Genomic DNA, 22,897 nt, shown 5'->3' with positions numbered 1-22,897 from the left:
TCGAGGCCTTCATAGGTTTCGTCGATCTTCTGGTGGAATTCATCCTGAGCTGAGATAAGACCAAATGGTAAACGCAGAAATCGGTAGCATCCAAATGGTGTGTTGAACGTTGTTAGCTTAGATGACTCTTCCGTGAGCTTGATAGTCCAGTATCCTGATCGTGCGTCCATTACACTGAAGTAACATGCTCCCACTAGCTTGGGTGTTATGTCATCTAGCGTTGGTAGAGGGTAGTGAGGGCGTTTGATAGCCTTGTTCAAATCTCTGGGGTCGAGACAGACTCAGCTTGCCTGTACGTGGTTTCTCAACCGCTACTAACGCGTTGACCCACTCTGTCGGTTCTGTTTCCCGGATGATGATTTCTGTATTCTCCATGCTCTGCAGCTCCTCCTTCAGGCGACTATGCAGAGCAAGGGGTATCCTTCTCAGTGGGCAAACCACAGGGGTTGCTGCTGGGTCAAGGTGAATAGTGCATTCACCTGGGAATAGTCCGATTCCTTTGAAGACGTCAGCAAACTCCTCCATGACTGTCTGCTTATCAACTGGTGCTGTCAATGATAGTACTAGCTTGATGAGGTCCATGTCTAAACATGCCTTTAGACCTAGCACTGGAGGTGTTTGAGTGTCAATAATGTAAAAATCTAACATCATGTCGCTTTCTTTGTACTTGCATCTCATCACGCATGTGCCTTTTACATTGAGCTGCTCACCCCCATAGCCGGTCAGTCTGCGTGAGGTGGGCTGTAGCTCACACTCATCCTTCAAGCTGTGATACTCACTCAGAGGAATTACATTAACCTGAGATCCAGTGTCTAGTTTAAACTTAAGCTCTTTGCCCTGTTTTCCTATCTCAATATCGGCAAAAGCTTGCTCAGTCTCTGAAATCTGTTTTTTCTGTGACACAGAATCAATAAACAGTCCCTCTGCATTTGGCTCACTATCTGGCATTTGGCTGTCACTCACTGTGTGTACTGCTTTTCAGAAAACAGTCTTGCAAACTTTAGCAAAGTGGTTCCGTTTACCACATTTAGTACATTGCCTTCCTTTGGCAGGGCAGTACTTCTTTTCTCCATGCCAGTTGTTTCCACAATATCCACAGTTTTTGAAGCGTTTTATATCTGTGTCGCCCATTTTTAGAACTCTCGCTGTTCTTTCTGTTCTGAAACACGCTCTCTGGGCAGTGTTCTTTGGTGTGTATCTATTAACTGCGTGCACTATCTGTTCACTCGAGCTGCTCGTGGCGCTGGTTATGGTTTTCAACTATGCTTGGGCTATCTCGTGTGATCTAGCTATGTCTATAGCTTTGTCCAGCGTTAGCCCGGACCCAACATTCAAAAGTTTCTCTCTCACTTTAGCTGAATGTATTCCAAACACGATGCGGTCTCTGACCATCTCATCTTTATCTGCATATACACAGGCCTAGAAATTCGGTATGGCCCCGCCAGGTCTTTTGCGCCCGAAATTTTGCGCTCGCCAGGATTCCCGTAGCGCCCGCCTAAAATTCAGTTGCGACGGGCCAAGACGGCGGCGGGCGCTATTGCAGGGTTTGGCCGCCTCGCTAGGGGCGATGAATGTCACTTTCAGGCGTCCAGCTCCCGCTGCGGCACCCGATGCGGTGCGGCAGGCTGGGGTACTGCAGGCCTCCTCCTTCTCTTAAGGAGGAGCTGCCTGCAGCCGTCAGATCACCGGTGGATTCCCCCGGCAAATGAGCCCGGCACCACGGAGAAGTGCCGGGCTCGCGGGACTCAGACATCAATGCCGCGGGGGGGTGGTGCAGGAGTCCGGGGAGGGAGGTGCGGGCAGGCGGCCGCCGGGAAAGCGGCCGGCCGCCGCTCCACCTTTATGCGCCGGCCTTTCGGAGCTGCAAGACCCCGTTTCACAAACGCTGTTTGCGGCTGCCACGGGCGAGGCAGCCGCAACTGAATTTGGCCATCGGGCCGGAATAGCATTGCAACCGGGGCGCTGCGCACACCGATGACGTCATCGGTGCCGGCGCGGCGCTACCGGCTAACGCCGGTGTTAGGGTCCATCTGAATTTCGGGCGATAAAAAACTTCAGGCGCAAACCACTTTATAGCCAATAAGTGGGCGCAAACGCAACTGAATTTGTAGGCCACAGTCTTTTACCAGCAGTTTTAACTCAGTCACGAACTGTTCAAATGACTCACTAGCTCCTTGTACTTTCTCCTGAAACTTGTACCTAGCGAATATCGTATTTGTCTTGGGCATCACATATGCTTCAAAACGGTCAAAATAACTTTTCAGTACCTTTGCTTCATCTGCGGTGAGAGACCATGTGTTAAAAATGTGTCTCCCTTTTTCTTCGATCCACAGGAGTAGGTAGCTGCATTTTTCTTCCTCTCCTTTTCTTTTCAACGGACCCGAGAACATTAATTCCACGTGTTGCTTGAACTTGCACCATTTTCTATGTAAGTTCAAAGATTCCCAATTCATTCGAGGTAAGGGAGCTCCAACGATGTCCATTTCAAATCCCTGTTCTGACACCATGGCTTGTTTTGCACACTTTGTACAAAAATAATAAATTGCAGGACAACAGAGTATTACAGTTTAAACTCTTTTAATGAAGCATCAGGTCTGTGCTTTCTCATATCAGTACAGCACCGTGTGGACAAAATGGAGTCAGGATCCCTGGGTCTTCTAAACAATAGCAGTCCTTACAGATGCCTGCAGGCCAATGACAACTCAGCACGTGATCACATGTGAATATAATAGGTATTCCTTACAGATGCCTGCGGGCCAATGATAAATCAATATGCAAATGTTACACCACTGACTGCAGTTAACTACACAACATCACCATTGACTGCAGTTAACTACACGACACCACCACTGACTGCAGTTAACTACACATCACCACTGACTGCAGTTAACTACACGACATCACCACTGACTGCAGTTAACTACACGACATCACCACTGACCGCAGTCAACAACAGCTTACATTTATATAGCACCTTTAACATAGTAAAATGTCCCAAGGTGCTTCACAGGAGCGTAGTCAGACAAAAATTGACACCAAGCCACATAAGGAGATATTAGGACAGATGATCAAAAAGCTTGGAGAAAGAAGTAGGTTTAAGGTGCATCTTAAAGGAGGAGAGAGGCGGAGAGGTTTCGGGAGGGAATGCCAGAGCTTAGGGCCTAGGCAGCTAAAGGCACAGCTGCCAATGGTGGAGCAATTAAAATCAGGGATGCACAAGAGGCCAGAATTGGAGGAGTGCAGAGATCTCAAAGGCTTGTAGACCTGGAGGAGGCTACAGGGATAGGGAGGGGCGAGGCCATGGAAGGATTTGAAAACAAGGAAGAGAATTTTTAAATTGAGGCGTTGTCAGACCGGGAGCCAATGTAGGTCAGCAAGCACAGAGGTGATGAGTGAACGGGACTTGATGCGAGTTAGGACGCGGGCAGCAGAGTTTTGGATGAGCTCAAGTTTATGTAGTGTGGAAGATGGGAGGCTGGTCAGAAGGGCATTGGAATAGTCAAGTCTAGAGTTAACAAAGGCATGGAGGAGGGTTTCAGCAGCAGATTAGCTGAGGCAGGTGCGGAGTCGCGCGATGTTACGGAGGTGGAAATAAGCAGTCTTGGTGATGGAGCGGATATATGGGTGGGAGCTCATCTTGGTGACCATTGTGACAAATCAGTGACAGTGGAGGAGTTGACAGAAGTGGTGGTGGGGTAGAGCTGGGTGTCATCAGCGTACATGTGGAAACTGACACTGTGTTTTCGGATGATGTCGCCGAGGGACAGCATGTAGATGAGAAATAGGAGGGGGCCAAAAATAGATCCTTGGGAAACTCCAGAGGCAATGGTGCGAGAGAGGGAAGAGAAGGCATTGCAGGTGATTCTCTGACAAGACTGGCTACATGACATCACCACTGACTATGCCGCTAGTTACTTGGCACTAATGTTCTTGCTAAGGTGTGCGCGGCCTTGCAGTAGTCTCAAAGGTCCCGCGCAGGCCGCTAACCGGCTTTTACGTTGTAAATACCACGCATGCGCAGAAATTTAAAGGGACCATGCATTAAAAGAAACCGGCCATGCAGAAGAAAGCGCAGCTTACAGGGAACGTTGCTTGGCACCACTCCTGATAGTAAGGCTGCAGTCTGGCAGATTAATTCTTCCATTAGAAAACTTGCAAGCTTCTGCCAAACTAGCGCTTGAATTTAAAGTTTTGCTGTAATAATACATTACAGCAGCTTCAAGCAATAAATAATTTCCAGATTTTTTTCAATGACTGGAGATCGATTGAAAATCTTCTGAACTTTAGTATTTCTAGGGTTATTGATAGAATTAATTACTAAAAGTGTTATGTTTTTCTGTCGTTTGTCATTTAGATGATCAATAATTTTGCTCTGTTTGCTCTGTGATAAAGTAATGATTTAGACCAGATGTTAATAAAATGTCCAGTACCAATAACTCATTTTACAACTCTCAGTAAGGGAGTGAGAGATTTACTGTGACAAGATTCATTCCATTAGAGATTTATACAGCTTCCCCCGCTAAGTTTCCTTGTGCATGGTCACTATCAATTTTAACAGGGATACCAAAGATCTCCAAAGATCTCAATCAATGTCCAAAGTTGGGTATTAAGTGGAATAACCTGAGTAAGGCACTTCAGCTTTGAAACTTGATGTGCCGCTCTCCACTAGTATAAGTGTACATTTTGTCATCAAACCACCTCGGGACTACATTCATATCTGACCGTGCATTATAACATGCATGGTGTTTTGTTGTAAATTATAATGATTAAAGTTGCTGTGATTAAAAGCTGTGTGTTCTAAGGTGATTGGCAAAAGAACCAGAGGCGACATGAGGAAATATTGTTTTACACAGCGAGTTGTTATGAAATGGAATCCACTGACAGAAGGGGTGGTGGAAGCAGATTCAATAGTAACTTTAAAAAGAGAATTGGATAAATACTTGAAGGGAAAAATATTACAAGACTATGGTGAAGGAGCAGGGGAGTGAGATTAATTGGATAGCTCTACCAAAGAGCTGGCACAGGCATGATGAGCTGAATGGCCTCCTTCTGTGCTGTATCATTCTATGTGTTAAGGAAATCCATTTAATACCTCAAAGAAGAATTCTTAATCATCTAACTGCCATAATATCTGCTGTGTGAACTGCTCTCCTCAATATGTGATCTATCTAACTTTAAAAATGTAATAGCCATACTCACAGATTATTTTTGCCGAGTTTCCATAATTGTAGCTGGTCCCATGCACAGACCTTAGAGCAGTGACTGCCTTCCACGCTACATAATTCTAAAGAACAGAGAGATTATGGGTGTTAGTTCACCCGCACACTTTTACGTAATATGGCTGCTGGCTCATGTACACACATGTATGCAAATTTACATGAATATTTGAGTAATCTCTTACCAACTCATCATGATCCTTAGACCTAGACATTTTGTAGGAATATGGAAACATAACCATTTGAGAGTACGAATGTATTGAGATATAGCACTTGATGTGATTAGATCTCTGTCTGATGAAGGTAGCTACAGCTTTCACCTCTGGTTCAGACTCAGGGTAACGTCCGCAGTATGTTTCGCTGCATGGGTTGTTTGATGATCCGTGATCTGTACACAGGAGAATAACCAAAATGAGCATACAGACTAACTGTTAAATTCTCACCAAACACACTTATAAATGGAGAACAGTGGATACTTCTCTATGCCATCAAAAGTGAAGCTTGTATTGTTTATGTTCTTTTCCTGAACCCTCTAACAGTTTGGATTACTGTACTATCTTAAATCAGCGGCAGACATCTGCTACTATTTATCATATAGTAGAGTTTTAATAGGAAATTCTTGTGTTTGTTTTATTTTCATGAAAACAGTGGGTCAATTTGCAGGAGTTAATTTGCCCAGTGGCATCGTTCGCAGGCGCCCAGTGGCATCGCTCATGTGCCAGCCAAAAGACTTATGGTGAACATTTTTTTATGGTGACATTTCAGTGCCATACTGAGGGAGCTTACTGAGGGTGGAGTGAAGCTAATTTACAGAACAAATGGGAAACTGTTCAACCGCTGTCGCCTCCAGTCCAGATACATGGTTGTCCCATCCTCTGTCGTCGAATTACAGTATGCAGACGACGCTTGCATCTGCGCTCACTCGGAGATCGAACTCCAAACCATCGTCAACACCTTCACCGAAGCGTACGAGAGCATGGGCCTTACACTAAACATCCGTAAGACAAAGGTCCTCTACCAAGCTGGCCCCGCCACAAAGTACTGCACCCCGATTATCAAAATCCACAACAAGGCCTTGGACAATGTGGACCACTTTCCAGACCTCGGGAGCCTACTATTAACAAGGGCAGACGTCGATGACAAAGTCCAACACCGCCTTCAGTGTGCCAGTGCAGCCTTCGTCGCCTGAGGAAGAGAGTGTTTGAAGACCAGAACCTCAAACCCGGCACTAAGCTCATGGTCTACAGAGCAGTAGTGATACCCGCCCTGCTATATGCCTCAGAGACATGGACCATGTACAGCAGGCACCTCAAAGCACTGGAGAGGTACCACCAACGCTGCCTCTGCAATATTCTGAAAATCCATTGGCAGGATAGGTGCACCAACGTCAATGTTCTCGCTCAGGCCAACATCCCCAGCATCGAAGCTTTGACCACGCTCGATCAGCTCCGATGGACGGGTCACATTTTCCGCATGCACGATACGAGACTTCCGAAACAAGCGCTCTACTCGGAGCTCCGGCACGGCAAGAGAGCCCCAGGTGGGCAGAGGAAGCGCTTCAAGGACACCCTCAAAGCCTCCTTGAAAAAGTGTAACATCCCCACCGACAGAGGAACAGATATGCAGGCAGATATCAGAAAAGTGTGAAAATAATAGGGTAGTAATAGTGGGGGATTTCAACTTCCCCAATATAAATTGGGATAGTCAGAGTGTGAAAGGCTTGGAGGGAGCAGAATTCTTAAAGTGCATCCAGGAAAGCTTTTTGAGCCAACATGTAGAAAGTCCTACAAGAGAGGGGGCGGTACTGGACCTAATCCTAGGGAATGTAGCCGGGCAGGTGGTGGAAGTGTCTGTAGGAGAGCATTTTGGCGATAGTGACCACAATTCGGTGAGATTTAAGGTGGTCATGGAAAAAGACAAAGACGGCCCGGAAATCAGGGTTCTAAATTGGGGGAAGGCCGATTTTAATAAGATAAGACAAGATCTGGCAAAAGTGGACTGGGAGCAGCTACTTATAGGAAAATCCACATCAAAACAGTGGGAGGCTTTCAGAAGGGAAATAGAGAGAGTACAACACCAACATGTTCCTGTAAAGGTCAAGGGTGGGACCAACAAGCAAAGGGAACCTTGGATGACAAAGGATATACAAAAATGCATTAGGAAAAAAAGGGGGGCTTTTGGCAGTTACAAAAGACAAAAGACGGTGGAAGCCCTAGAGGAGTATAGGAGGTGCAGGGGCATACTTAAAAAGGAAATTAGGAGGGCGAGGAGGGGCCATGAAATAACACTGGTGAGCAAAATAAAGGAAAATCCTAAGATGTTTTATAAGTATATTAAGGGCAAGAGGATAACCAGGGAAAGGGTAGGGCCCATTAGGGACCAAAGTGGCAAGCTGTGTGTAGAGCCAGATGAAGTAGGTGGGGTTTTGAATGAATTTTTTGCCTCAGTGTTCACTATGGAGAAAGACGATGTAGATATAGAAGTCGGGCAAGGGGACTGTGAAGTAAGATATTAAAAATTGGATTTAATAAGGTAAAACAAACCAGGATTCATCTATAACACCAATATATAAAATGGAGGGAATAGGTTAATTTGTGCTCTGAGTTGAACAATAGAAGTCTGTAAAAATTGTATAAACCCAGATAAGGTTTAAACAGGACTATGGGTTAACTGCGGAGAGATTAAAACTGTCAAAACCACCCCTTAGAAAGAGGGAGAGATATATGGGTTCGGCCACGCGAGTCGACACCCTTGCACTTAAGGGTTTGTTAAGTGTGAAGCTCAATAGGGTTCTATTCTTTTAACTAACTAAAGTGTTTTTGCTCTGTAGAAATAATTCAAGAGAGAGAGACAGAAAGTCTGCGGAGTGCCCGCTTTGGAAAGATCTACTATCTCAGAGAAATACTTAGAAAGACCAAGCCATCTGACAACAGCAAATGGACGATCGTAAAGTAATAAAATTGAGGCCCGGGTCATGAGAAAGTAACAAGACCAACTGATAACGAAATGTGAGATTTGTAAGCGACTGGAAGAATGGAATGTCATGGTTTTATAATTACAATTTAACTATAATTCTGTATATGTTAATAAGCTTATCCCCGCCTTTAGGGCAGGGCCTTAATTTTTGTATAACTGTGTGAACCTCAAGAGATTCGGTGGAGTTGGAGCCTTGTGTTGGGACGCAAGAGCCATAGCTCCCCAGGCCTGAATAAACCGTTTTTACTTCAATTATTGGGTCTGTCTTTCTTACAACAAGCCAGTGTTGTCGACTGTGTATATCACTCAGTCCACACTTTGGGGGCTTACATCAGACTGTGACATACTTGAACATATTAGCATCGAGAGGGAGGAGGTACTAGCGGTTTTAGCAGGCCAAAAAGTGGATAAATCCCCAGGCCCGGACGAGATGTATCCCAGGCTGTTGTGTGAGGCAAAGGAGGAGATTGCAGGGGCTCTGACACAAATTTTCAGAACCTCTCTGGCCACAGGGGATGTACCAGAGGACTGGAGAACAGCTAATGTAGTACCATTATTCAAGAAGGGTAGCAGGGATAAACCAGGGAATTACAGGCCAGTGAGCCTAACATCTGTGGTAGGGAAATTATTGGAAAAAATTCTGAGGGACAAAATTAGTCTCCACTTGGAGAGGCAAGGATTAATCGGGGATAGTCAACATGGCTTTGTCAAGGGTAAATCATGTCTGACCAATCTGATTGAATTTTTCGAGGGGGTGACTAGGTGTGTGGATGAGGGAAATGCTGTGGATGTGGTTTACATGGACTTCAGTAAAGCTTTTGACAAGGTCCCACATAGGAGACTGGTCAAGAAGGTAAGAGCCCATGGGATCCAGGGGGCCTTGGCGCGTTGGATCCTAAACTGGCTGAGTGGCAGGAGGCAGAGGGTGATGGTCGAAGGTTGCTTTTGTGACTGGAAGCCTGTGTCCAGTGGGGTACCTCAGGGATCGGTGCTGGGTCCCTTGCTGTTTGTGATCTACATTAATGATTTGGATGAGAATGTAAAGGGTATGATCAGTAAGTTCGCGGATGACACGAAAATTGGTGGGGTGGTAAATTGCGAGGAGGAAAGCCTCAGGCTACAGGACAATATTAACGGGTTGGTCAGATGGGCGGAAAAGTGGCAAATGGAATTTAACCCGGAAAAGTGCGAGGTGATGCATTTTGGACGGACAAATAAGGCAAGGGAATACACAATGAGTGGTAGGACCCTAGGAAGTACAGAGGGTCAGAGGGACCTTGGTGTACATGTACATAATTCCCTGAAGGCAGCGGAACAGGTAGATAAGGTGGTTAAAAAGGCTTATGGGATACTTGCCTTCATTAGCAGAGGCATAGAATATAAGAGCAGGGAGGTTATGATGGAGCTGTACAAAACGCTGGTGAGGCCACAGCTGGAGTACTGTGTGCAGTTCTGGTCGCCTCACTATAGGAAGGATGTGATTGCTTTGGAGAGGGTACAGAGAAGATTCACCAGGATGTTACCTGGGATGGAGCGCCTCAGCTATGAAGAGAGACTGGACAGGCTGGGGTTGTTTTCCTTGGAGCAAAGAAGGCTGAGGGGGGACCTGATTGAGGTGTACAAAATGATGAGGGGCATAGATAGGGTAGATAAAGAGGAACTTTTCCCCTTAGTAGGGGGGTCAATAACAAGGGGGCACAGATTCAGGGTAAGGGGCAGGAGATTTAGGGGGGATTTGAGGAGGAACTTTTTCACCCAGAGGGTGGTTGGAAGCTGGAACTCACTGCCTGAAAGGGTGGTAGAGGCAGGAACCCTCACAACATTCAAGAAGCATTTGGATGAGCACTTGAAATGCCATTGCATACAAGGCTATGGACCAAATGCTGGAAAATGGGATTAGACTGGACAGGGAGGGATGGGCGGCGCAGACACGATGGGCCGAAGGGCCTCTTTCTGTGCTGTAAAACTCTATGACTCTATGACTCTATGACTCTATGACACCTGGGAATCCCTGGCCCAAGATCACACAAAGTGGAGGAGAAGCATCCGGGAAGGCGCCGAACACTTCGAGTCTCTTCGCCGGGAGAAAGCGGAAGCCAAGCGCAAGGAGCGCACGTCAACCCAAGCACCCCACCCACCCACCCCTTCAACCACCGTCTGCCCCACCTGTGACAGAGACTGTAGATCCCGCATTGGACTAATCAGTCACCTGCGAACTCATTTTTAATGTGGAAGCAAGTCATCCTCGGTTCCGAGGGACTGCCTAAGAAGAAGAAGAAGATACTGAGGGAGTGCTGCATTGTCGGAGATTTGTTCTTTGGAGAAAGACTCCTACAAATGTGCGTATCAGGCCATCATTATTCATATTCATGCCCATCCATGCTCCTTCTCAAACTTGTTTTAGGCCAAGATTTACCATAATCTAACATTTTTGGACAAGCCACCACCAGAAAGTTCTCAAAGCCTTTCACATCCACCCAGTGGTTCGGGGTAAGTCTGCCAACTCTCTCTCCTCTACTTCAGTTTCAATTTTTCTTACTCTTCCTTCACTTCTTGCCTTTTCCTTCTGTTTTTCTGTTTATCAATATTATAATTAATTTTTCTCTCAGTACTTATTTCTGTCTCTATTTCCCAATAATTCTTTCTTCTGTCAGCATTTGGTTTGGGCTCTCCTCCTACTGTTTAATTCTGTGATAACTTTCTATGTTATGTTTTTCCTCAATCTTCTTCCTCTCAGTATTTTACTTTCCTTTTCTCTATCTTCCTCTGTCAATATTTTCTTCTCTCTTACTATTTATTTCTGCTGTTGCTGCAATTTCTTCTCTTTGTGGCTCAGAGCTTCACTCAATCTTCTCCAACTTTGATCACCCAACTCTGGAGTTGACCCTGGACTGGCACAGACTAAAACTTCAGCCAACATATCCATGCTGATCAAGTTAGCTGTCGTTGGACCACATCAGTGGCTATACCAATGGACTTGGGCATGAGCTTCAGGCCACTGATTCATCAGCATTGACAGTGACAGTGTCGGTCCAAGAAACCCAAGCAAAGCTGCTCAAGGGACTGCCCAAACAAGACCGCATCAAAGAGATTTTTGGCTCAGTGCTGAGAGTCTCCCATCAGACAAAATATAGCTTTATTTAGACTTCAGTCCTGACCCAAGCAGTCCCTCTCTATGGTCACCATCCCTGACGTTAGCACCAACATCAATTGCCCGTTACATTATAGCTTCCAATTAAGCATCATCTTCTGTTTACAGTGCAAGACTGGTGTTTCAACACTCTCTTTATACGATGATGAAACCATTTTCATATCTCCAGCCAAGTTATTTTTTTCAAAAAATTGCTTTCAGCAGTCTGCAGCCTCTTCTCGTGTTTTTTGGGATGCTCTGCCAACTAATGAATTGATAGTTGTTCCAGAGATGGAGAGCTGCCTCTTCAAATCCTCATCAATGGTAAAGTCAACCTCCAGCTCAGTGAATTTGGACTACCTGGATCTTTCTGACTAGATTGCCATCTATTGCTCTGGCGCGTTTGGACTGAATGGCTTCACTTACCATTGGTGATAAATGACCATGTGGCAAATCGTCTCACTTACCACGGATAGTGGTCTCACTGAAAGTGCCAGAATTCATACACACCAGAAACAGACTTCATGGAGTTATGAAAACTAGTGATGGAATTGTTAGCATAATTTTTATCAAGGTGGAGACGATTCACCCAAAGTGAAAATGAGAACAAACACTATGGTTTAAGCTTTGTGCTTTGAAATGTTTAAACAGCTCACCACACCAGCTTACATCCCAGTTGCGGTTTAGGTCGGTTCCTACGCATCGACCCCTATTATGGTTGGAAAGGTTCTTCCTCCAGAAGCGATCCTGAAATATTCAATGCAAAACATTTTTGTTTTTGTATTTGAATACCTTGGAGTTATAATCCAGTGACTAATGCGAAATTCCAAGCTGGGGGATTTTGATTTAAATGGGACACTGCCTATTCTAACTATGATTAGAAATTGATATGTATATTCCTAGTACCTTTTACAGTGTTATAGTCTTGCTTATCTGCTTTTCAGCCCTGTTTTATTTCAGCACCTGTATTTACAGACACAGGAGTCTCGCCACTCCAAAGTTGGAGAAGATTCCGACTGAATTCTTTTCGACGCAGATTGATGCAGCTTGGGAGAGCACATGGGATCACATCCCATGGCTGTCGGGAAGGATGCGGTCTATGTCAGAGAGGAACCCTGCAATTTCTTTGTTGGGTCTTTAGTTATACTAAGCCAAACCCAAAAGCAAGCTGCGCAGGCTAGGTATCCCCTGGAAGAAATGTGGAGTGGGTGCCACTGGCAGCATTTTCACAAGGCCTTTTTTTTGTTAAAACTGAATACCTGTGGATTCATTGACAGAGAAGGATATCCAGTATCGTGTAAGTGAGTAGTGAAGCCTTATTACACTAAGATGCAGTTGAGGGACTGAAGGCAGATCACAATCACCATAACTAAGAATTGGTCACAGCAGGGTCTTTCAACAATTTGACCAAAATTCCAAGTACTGCCTCTGTTTAGTACATCTATTGTATGTTTATCATTAGGGAAGTGAATTGTTGGCGACCAAACGCAGATTGGGTGACCGCTTTGCGGAACATCTCGATTCAGTCCACAATCATGACCCCGAGCTTCCGGTCACCTGTCATTTTAATTCTCCAGATCACTCCCACTCTGACCTCTCTGTCCTAAACTTACTACACTGTTCCAATGAAGCTCAATGTAAGCTTGAGGAACAACACCTCATCTTTCTCTTAGGCACTTTACTGCTTTCTGGACGCAACATTGAGTTCAACAATTTCAGATCATAACCTCTGCCCCCATTTTTTCCAGATGGTAGCTGTTGCTGATGATTCTGATATTCCCATTTACACCTCCTCTAGTCCCATCGTTTGTTTCTTTATAAAAGCAAAATACAGATGCTGGAAATCCTTTTCTTGTCCTATTACCATCCCATTTCGCCTTGCACCATCATCCCTTTTGTCATTTAATCTCTCCTGCCTTCCGCTCGATCACAGACCTTCCCTTTTGTTCTTTCCTCCCCTCCCCCCTTTCCCTGCCTCTGTATTTACTAAAACCTGTTACATCTCTAACCTTTTCCAGTTCTGACGAAAGGTCATCGACCTGAAACATTAACTGTTTTTCTCTCCACAGATGCTGCCTGATCTGCTGAGTATTTCTAGCATTTTCTGTTTTTATTACAGATTTCCAGCATCCGCAGTATCTTGCTTTTTAATTGTTAGTTTGTTAGGCGTTACCATTTTGAGGCAATCTTGAGTACAAATCTCATATTGATTAGATTACTTTGTTATAGAGAACAAGAGGTGTGTGAATATATATTTCAAAATCCATGGGGGGGTGGGGCGGTTGTGGTTAGAGGACAAGATACATGTTTCCTGCCCCTCATGCTCCAGTTGTTAGCACGAGGATGCACTGGGGTGTGTTATGACATTTACTATGCACAATATTCTCAACAGAATCTACCCGAACAATATAGAAGCTGCCATCTCTATCTCACAGGGTATGGTAGTCTAGTGGTTATGATATTGGGCTAGCAACCTAGAGGTTGTAAGTTCAAATCCTACCATGACATTGAATTAAATCCAAGCTCACACTATGTACTTGACTCTTAATAACCCTTTGTACCTTTCGACAATGATCCAGACCATTCCTTCAGTGTCACTGGGTTAATAACGTAGAATTCCCTACCTAACGCCATTGTGGAAGCACCATCACCATAAAGACTGTAGTAGTTCAAGAAGAAGGCCCAGCAACACCTCGGGTTAACTAGGTAAACGCAGTAAATGCGGTCTTGCCCGTGTTGCCTATATCCCGAGACAAAATTTGAAAAAGGTATGCTCCATCATTCCTTTTAGACCTCAGACAGTACACTAAAATTTCAAGGTGCCAGTATATCTGGTAGTTGCTAAAACTATGCCGCAAGGAATTTGTGGAGTATTTTAGGCAAGATTTGGACATTCTCTTTTTTGATTTATTTTTACTGCCATGTGTCAGCCATGGCACAGTTGATAGCACTCTCACTTCTGAGTCAGAAGGTTGTCAGTTCAGAGTCCCACTCCAGGGACTTGAGCACAAAATCTAGGCTGACACACCAGTGCAGTACTGAGGGAGTCAGACAAACATGTAAAAAAAATAGATGTTACTTGTACTGAATTTTTTGCTTGATTTGCCGACCATTTTGGGGAGTAGAGATAAGGGAGGGGCAAATTTTGTAACTGCTGCATTTTCAAAATGGTATATGGAGCTAAGGCGGGTAAATGGAATTAAGATGCAGATCAACTCCTTACAACATTATGTCCTACATTACGGCAGTGACTACACTTCAAAAGTGCTTCATTTGGTTGTGAAGCGTTTTTGGAATGTCCTGATGTTGTGGAAGGCGCTATATAAATCCAAGTTTTTTTTATCAGCCATGATCTAACTGAATTGTGGAACAGGCTTGAGGGGTAGAGTGGACTGCTCAAGTTCCTATGTTCCTAATGATTTCCTGAAATGTACTTCATCTCGTTTTTTTTTCCTCTTAAAGGCTGCAGATTTTTTTTCCACATCCAGCACCACCAGTGCTGCACTGTGAGTGACTGGAGCCATGCAGTCAGTGGGCAATGGCAAGCAGTGCCCTTGCCAAGGTGGGACCCACTACGATTCCTTGTTATTCCAACCTTCAAACGGAACCTGAGCTTTATTCATTATTTTTTCAGGAGTTAATTGTTCTGATAAGTATTCCTGAAATACATTTAACAAAACAAACAATTAGTAAATCTGTAAATTTTGATTTGAACCTATTTAACTTCTTGTTGTGGTTCTTTCTTGATGATTCCTCCACTTTTTTCTCTTTAATGTGGGATTTCCTCTGATCCCTCTTTTATTTTCTCTCTAACTCCACTTTTTCACTCTCCATTCACTGGTAGGTCTAATTACCCCCCAACCCCACCCCTGCCCATATCAGGAATGTAAATGGGCTTCAGATTACACAATTACCAGACAAAACGTTTTTTAAAATCACTTTTTTCTCTCCACACGGTTTCTTCAAATGTAGCTATCACATAAGTGTAATGTTAACATGTGAACCAATAAATAAGAGATTAGCGTGTAAAGTTAAGGCACATGGGATTGGGGGCAAGGTACTGACTTGGATAGAGAACTGGTTGGCAGACAGGAAGCAAAGAGTTGGAATAAACGGGTCTTTTTCCGAGTGGTAGGCACTGACTAGTGGGGTACCGCAGGGATGGGTCCTAGGACCCCAGCTATTCACAATAATGATCTAGACGAGGGAACTAGATGTAATATCTCTGATGGGTCTTCAATAACCACAAAACTAGAAGTTATAGACTTAAACAAGTTGGCTTTTAATCACTAAGATCAGAGCTAACATCTCAACACGCCGACTGGTTCACAGGAATGAGTCATACAGATCCTGGGATCTTTATGTAAGAGAAGTCAGGGGCGGAGCCAAGAGCCAAGACCTGGAACCTCCCAGGTTAGTCGGGAAAGAGGAAGTGAAACTATACACAGTGGGGGAGGGTAATATACATGAGTGCAAAATGAATACAGGACCAAGACAAACAGATTTCATTACATTCACCCCTTCTATAGATTTAGTCCATCGGGGTGATGTTTCTTAAAAGTTGGTATAAGTGAGTCTGTCAGGAGGTTTTGCAGTTCTCAGTGATCGGCGCAAAGCCGGTTGGGGTGCCTCTAGGGGAGTGGATTCTGGTTCCTCCACTGTCCGGGCCTCCGCAGTGTCTTCCAGGTTATCTGCAGTGTCCTCCAGGTTAAAGTTGGGTATTGATACCTCTGGGCGTCCTGTCTCCTTGTAGTGTAGGTCTTCATCGGGTAGTCTCCCATCGTTCTCTCCGCTCCCCGAGGGAGCGAGTTCTTTTATGGAAACAGTGTCCTCTCGCCCGTCAGAGTATTCGATATAGGCGTACTGAGGGTTTGCATGGAGGAGCTGTACCTTTTCCACAAGGGGGTCCGTTTTATGGCCTCTCACGTGCTTCCGCAATAGTACTGTCCCCGGAGACATCAGCCACGCGGGTAGAGATATGCCCGAGGTGGATTTCCGGGGGAAAACGAACATCTTTTCGTGAGGGGTAGCGTTAGTGGCAGTACATAACAGAGACCTTATGGAGTGGAGCACGTCTGGGAGGACTTCCTGCCAGCGGGAGGTCGGAAGGCCTTTTGACTTTAAGGCTAACGTGACAGCCTTCCAAACGGTAGCATTCTCCCGTTCCACTTGCCCATTACCCCGGGGGTTGTAGCTAGTGGTTCTGCTAGTGGCTATCCCCTTCGAGAGCAAGAACTAGCGCAGCTCGTCACTCATGAATGACGTCCCCCTATCGCTGTGTATGTAGTTCGGCATGCCAAACATGCAGAATAGATTACAGAGACACTTGATGACCGTGGCACTGGTCATGTCTGGGCAGGGAATGGCGAAGGGGAAGCGGGAATATTCATCAATGATATTGAGGAAGTATACGTTACGGTCGGCAGAGGGAAGGGGTCCCTTAAAGTCCAGACTTAGGCGCTCGAATGGCCGTGTGGCTTTGATAAGGTGTGCACGGTCAGGCCTGTAGAAACGAGGCTTGCATTCCGCACAGATGCGGCAGGCTCTGGTCATTGCCCTGACCTCCTCGATGGAGTGGGGCAGATTGCGGGACTTTATAAAATGGTATAGTCGGGTGACTGCTGGGTGACAGAGGTCGTTGTGGAGACCCTGTAATTTGTCCGTATGAATGCTGGCACACATTCCCCGCGATAGGGCGTCTGGGGGTTCATTAAGGGCTCCCGGCCTGTACATAATATCATAGTCGAACGTGGATAGTTCGATCCTCCACCTGAGTATTTTGTCATTCTTGATTTTCCCCCTTTGTTTGTTATTAAACATGAAAGCCACCGACCGCTGGTCGGTGAGCAGGGTGAAACGTTTGCCGGCTAGGTAGTGTCTCCAGTGCCGCACTGCCTCCACTATAGCCTGTGCCTCCTTCTCGACAGAAGAGTGCCTGATTTCAGGTCCCTGAAGGGTTCGGGAGAAGAAGGCCACAGGTCTCCCAGCCTGATTGAGGGTCGCAGCTAAGGCAAAGTCTGACGCATCGCTTTCGACTTGAAAGGGAATGCATTCATCCACTGCACACACTGCAGCCCTTTCAATGTCCTGTTTAATACTGGTGAAAGCCTCCCGAGCTTCAGCTGATAGTGGGAAGGACGTCGATTTAATGAGGGGTCGGGCCTTATCAGAGTAATTGGACACCCATTGGGTGTAATACGAAAAAAATCCCGGGCACCTTTTTAAAGCTTTGGGATTGTGTGGCAGGGGCAGTTCCTTTAGGGGGCGTAATCGGTCAGGGTCCGGTCCAATTACCCCATCTTCCACCACACAGCCGAGGATACAGAGACGGGTTGTGTTGAAGGCACATTTGTCTTCGTTGTAGGTTAGATTCAGCTTTAGGGCAGTTTTTAAAAATCTCGCAAGATTTAGATCGTGGTCTTGCTGGTTGTGTCCGCAGATAGTGACATTGTCCAGATAGGGGTAGGTAGCTTGTAGTTTATTCTCGTCAACCATGCGGTCCATCTCACGTTGGAAGACCGAGACCCCATTTGTTACCCCGAAGGGCACTCTGAGAAAATGGTAGAGGCGCCCGTTCGCCTCGAAGGCGGTGTATGGGCGGTCCTCCGTTCCAATGGGGAGCTGGTGATACGCGGATTTGAGGTCGATAGTCGAGAAGACTCGGTATTGCGCAATCTGGTTGACCATTTCTGATATGCGGGGTAAAGGGTAGGCGTCCAGCTGGGTATAAATATTAACAGTCTGGCTGTAGTCAATTACCATCCGTTTCTTTTCGCTATTTTTATCTATGACTACTTGGGCACGCCACGGGCTGGTACTGCATTCAATAATGCCTTCCCGCAGGAGTCTGTCCACTTCCGCCTTGATAAAGTGTCTGTCTTCCAGACTGTACCGTCTACTTTTGGTCGCTATGGGCCTACAGTTCGGAGCGAGATTAGCGAATAAAGAGGGCGGGCTGATTTTTAAGGTTGATAGGCCACAGACTGTGAGTGGCGGCTGGGACCCGCCATATGCTAGCGTGACACTTTCGTGGTGGCACTGGAAGTCCAGGCCCTAGATTACATTAACACAGAGTTCTGGCATCATGAGGAGTTTAAAATCCTTGTAGTCCGTGCCTTTTACAGTCAGTGTTACCACACAGTAGCCCAAAATGTCCGAAGTGTGGGGCTTAGCAGCCATAGCAATTCTGCTCCGTGTAGGGGTTACCGTTAATGAGTGCCGCCGTACCAGACTAGGGTGGATAAAACTCTTGGTACTCCCACAGTCAATTAAACATTTCGTTAAATTCCCGTTTACCTGTATGTCCATCATGGATTTTGTCAACGGGTGTGGCCTGGATTGATCCACCGTGATCGAAGCCACTGTTGGGCCCTGGGCGGCCGTTGAGTCGGGAAAAGATGGCAGATCCCAAGATGGCGGCCCGCACGGCACGCACGAGGCGGTGACGGAGTTGGAAATCGGATTCCCCCTGCAGACTTTGCTAAAATGCCCCTTTTTCTTACATTTGAAGCATGTAGCGTCCTTCGCTGAGCATCGTTGTCTGGGGTGCTTGGCCTGGCCGCAGAAGTAGCATTTCGGGCCGCGAGACATTGTCGCTGTAGTAGGACTCCTGGGTGAACTTCTGTGTGGGGACTCCGACGGCGTAGAGCTGGTATGAGACCTGGATGGGGAAGATGGCTGATTCCAAGATGGCGGCCCGCTCGGCGCGCACGAGGCGGTGAGGGCCGCATGGCCGGAAGAATAAGAGTCAGAGTTTTTCTGGGCCACATCCAGCGATTGCGCAGTGGCCACTGCCTTTTTTAAGTCCAGGACCTCCTTCTCCAGCAGTCTCTGCCGGATATAATTCAATTTGAGGCCCGTGATGAAGGAATCACGGACCAATTCATCAGAGTACGCGTTGGCCGTCACGGCCTTGCAGTTACAGTCCCGGACCAGGTCCTTTAGGCCTTGTAAGAAATCGTCCATTGATTCCTCTGGTCGCTGCCTGCGTGTAGCCAGCAGATGTCTGGCGTACACTTCGTTTACCGGCCTCTGGTATTGGGCCTTCGGGATAGTGATGGCCTCCGTGTAAGAGGTGGCGTCCCGGATGAACGAATAAATCCGATGACTTACGTGAGTAGTCAGTAGACTCAGTTTATCTACCTCGCTAGCGGATGAGGCCCCCGCAAAGAGTTCGAAGCATTTGAGCCAGTGTCCAAATTGATTTGATGCTTCAGCAGAATGTGGATCCAAGTCCAGACGCTCTGGTTTTAGGAGTCGATCCATCCTAGTATTCTTTAGTGATTAAAATTGATGGGCCTTCAATAACCACAAAACTAGAAGTTATAGACTTAAACAAGTTGGCTTTTAATCACTAAGATCAGAGCTAACATCTCAACACGCCGACTGGTTCACAGGAATGAGTCATACAGATCCTGGGATCTTTATGTAAGAGAAGTCAGGGGCGGAGCCAAGAGCCAAGACCTGGAACCTCCCAGGTTAGTCGGGAAAGAGGAAGTGAAACTATACACAGTGGGGGAGGGTAATATACATGAGTGCAAAACGAATACAGGACCAAGACAAACAGATTTCATTACAACCTCCAAGTTCGCAGATGACACAAAGCTGGGTGGGCATGTGTGCTGTGAGGAGCATGCCGAGAAGCTCCAGTATGATTTGGACAGGTTGGGTGATTGGGCAGATGCATGGCAGATGCAGTATAATGTGAATAAATGCGAGGTTATCCACTTTGGTGGCAAAAACAGGAAGGCAGATTATTATCTGAACGGCAATAGATTGGGAGAAGGGGAAGTGCAACGAGACCTGGGTGCCCTTGTGCACCAGTCGCTGAAGGTAAGCATGCAGGTGCAGCAGGTGGTTAAGAAGGCAAATGGTATGTTGGCCTTCGTAGCGAGAGGGTTCGAATACAGGAACAAGGATGTCTTGCTGCAGTTGTACAGGGCCTTGGTGAGACCACACCTTGAGTATTGTGTGCAGAAGGATGTTCTTGCCATGGAGGGAGTGCAGCAAAGATTCACCAGACTGATACCTGAGATGGCAGGAATGACGTATGAGGAGAGATTGGGTCGATTGGGCTTATACTCGCCAGAGTTTAGAAGAATGAGAGGGGATTTCATTGAAACTTATAAAATTCTAACAGGACTAGACAGACTAGATGCAGGAAGGATGTTCCCGATGGCGGGGGAGTCCAGAACCAGGGGGTCACAGTCTAAAGATAAGGGGTAAGCCATTTAGGACAGAGATGAGGAGGAATTTCTTCACCCAGAGAGTGGTGAACCTGTGGAATTCTCTACCACAGAAGGCAGTTGAGGCCAATTCATTAAATATATTCAAGAAGGAGTTAGATATATTTCTTAAGGCTAAAAGGCTCAAGGGCTATGGGGAGAAGGCAGGGACAGGGTACTGAGTTTGGATGATCAGCCATGATCTCATTGAATGGTGGAGCAGGCTCAAGAGGCTGAATGGCCTACTCCTGCTCCTATCTTCTATGTTTCTATGTAAATAAAAACCTTACTGTTGTCCATGTGTACTCATAGCCATCAACGTTCCACACGGGGAGGACGTATATTTCGAAAGAATTCAGGATGTTAGTGATCATCTTGTCCTGTGTATCTAGAAGCTAAAACATGACAGATTCAAGGCTTTTATTTTGTGACATGTCTACAAAACCATTAACTGTATAAAACCAAAGATGGGTGTACGTAAAGCTAGAATTTGCACATATTCATAGTGTACAAAAAATGAAACTTGACCTTTGTCGTGACAGCATTGTATAAACTATAATAATGTAAGCAGGTAGGAATAGGAGCAGACCATTCAGCTCATTGAACCTGTTCTAGCATTTTACTAACCGTAGAAGCTCTTTTTAATACTAATGCCCTGTCCTTTCTCCATATCAATACCCTTACTTTCCAAGTAAATATCTACTTTATGACTACCTCAGTTGATTCCGCATCTATGGTCTTCTGAGATAGTGCATTCCACACTCTCGGAACCCTTTGTGTGAAGAAATAGTTTTTGGATTTACTTTTAACTAGTTTGAATAGTCTGAGGAGCTACTTTTCCCGAGGCAGGAAGGGGAATATCAGTGGGCTTCTCAACTTGTGCCATTCACACACTTGCTCACGACCAGTATAAAGTCGCGTTAAAAGAAGCAACGAGTCTTTCAAAGAGCCAGCACAGGCATGATGGGCCGAATGGCCTCCTTCTATGCTGTAAGTATCTATGATTCTATGGGTCACCTACCCATCCTGCCAGTCAGGGTCTGAGAAGTCTGTACCATGTAAAGAGGGAGCAATGGAACTTGAAGAATATAAATTTACAAAATGGGGCAGGAGAAATTAAAAACATAACAAAAAACCTGTATATCGGTACTGAATGTGTAGTGAAGGGCTGCTGCTTGCCCACACATTACCAACATTTTGTTTCACACCTTGCAACTACTGGGGACTTTAGTGTGTTGATTATAAAAAGTGGCCCTATATTACAGAGAGGGTCACCCAGCAGCAAAGATTCTCTCCCCCCACCGAGATGCCCTTTCAGCCACTTAGGGAATCCAGTCACATTATGGTAAAGCCTCTAATTTCAACAAATTGTGAGACCTTAGGAGCCTTGCGCAGTTTATGTTCGCATAAAAGAGGACTCATCAGCTGCACAGTAGGCTTCAAGAGTCTGACCGATAATAACAGTGGCTTCAGCACAACCGGTGGCAGTCACCGTATTACTGGCTCCTTTCTGTACTCCGTAGATTGTAGGGTTGCCAACTCTGGTAGGACATATTCCTGGAGGTGTCATCACATGACCTCCTGCCTCCAACTGCCTCACCTCCACACTCCCGCCATTGACCGCCCAACACGCACATACTTGCGACGCACCACCAATTTAAAGTGAATAGTCTCTTCATCATCCGATTGGATGATTCTTGACTGTCAGTCAAACAGCCTTTTCCCCATGTCCAATACTTTTAGAACTAATCAACAAAAGTGTTCAAAGAAAATTTTAAAAAACACAATTTTTATTGCCCTTATGATTTTTCTCCCAGGTTGCTCACAATAGTGTCCTGGCGATTAATCTGTAATTACTGGAGACTCCAGGGCAATCCTGGAGGGTTGGTAACTTTAGTAGATTGCTCTCTATTTACTGGGGGGTCGGGGGCAACCACAGCTCCATGTTTGTATATAATCTGTCTTTTTGATACACTCACATATTGCACGAACCACTGGCAGAACGCAGGCGCTATCCATTCTCGGGCGTGGATACCACAGTCAATCCACAGCGCACCTTTTGGTAAGTCATTACCTTTGAAAATCTGGGGAAAGAAGAGTGACAAAGGATGAGGACATGGTCCTTCTTTAAAGAGGGGGGAAAAAAACACAAATAAAATAGAAAGCATCTTTACCTTTAACAAATAAATTAGACGCTTCTCAGACGATGGCCCGATAAGTATTTTTTGAATGAAGGATGGATATGCTTTTGTAATTTGTGACATCCATAAATAAATCTGTAAACAACATCGAGGCATAAAGACAAGTAATTAATTTAATTCTCATTATCATACAGGTCACAAGTAATTGGT

At 45.7% G+C, this 22,897-nt stretch overlaps 1 protein-coding gene across 1 annotated transcript in view; it reads right to left on the bottom strand.

The window, feature by feature from the left end:
* The window catches only part of cpb2 (carboxypeptidase B2 (plasma)), a 42,194-nt gene that overhangs the window by 8,202 nt on the left and 11,095 nt on the right, over positions 1 to 22,897 (bottom strand). The window contains exons 4-9 of the mRNA XM_086007390.1: positions 22,721 to 22,822; positions 22,526 to 22,630; positions 20,837 to 20,941; positions 11,979 to 12,069; positions 5,402 to 5,604; positions 5,200 to 5,284 (exon numbers count right to left, since the gene is read on the bottom strand). Coding sequence (XP_085863516.1) covers positions 5,200 to 5,284; positions 5,402 to 5,604; positions 11,979 to 12,069; positions 20,837 to 20,941; positions 22,526 to 22,630; positions 22,721 to 22,822 — 691 coding nt within the window. The remainder of the gene's footprint in view (positions 1 to 5,199; positions 5,285 to 5,401; positions 5,605 to 11,978; positions 12,070 to 20,836; positions 20,942 to 22,525; positions 22,631 to 22,720; positions 22,823 to 22,897) is intronic.

The sequence above is a fragment of the Somniosus microcephalus genome, chromosome 14, assembly GCF_052327205.1.
Source record: "Somniosus microcephalus isolate GS21.2 chromosome 14, FLI_Smic_1.0, whole genome shotgun sequence".
Lineage (NCBI taxonomy): Eukaryota > Metazoa > Chordata > Chondrichthyes > Squaliformes > Somniosidae > Somniosus > Somniosus microcephalus.
Note: the sequence above shows the minus strand (reverse complement) of the source record. Positions and strands in the feature narration are given on the sequence as shown.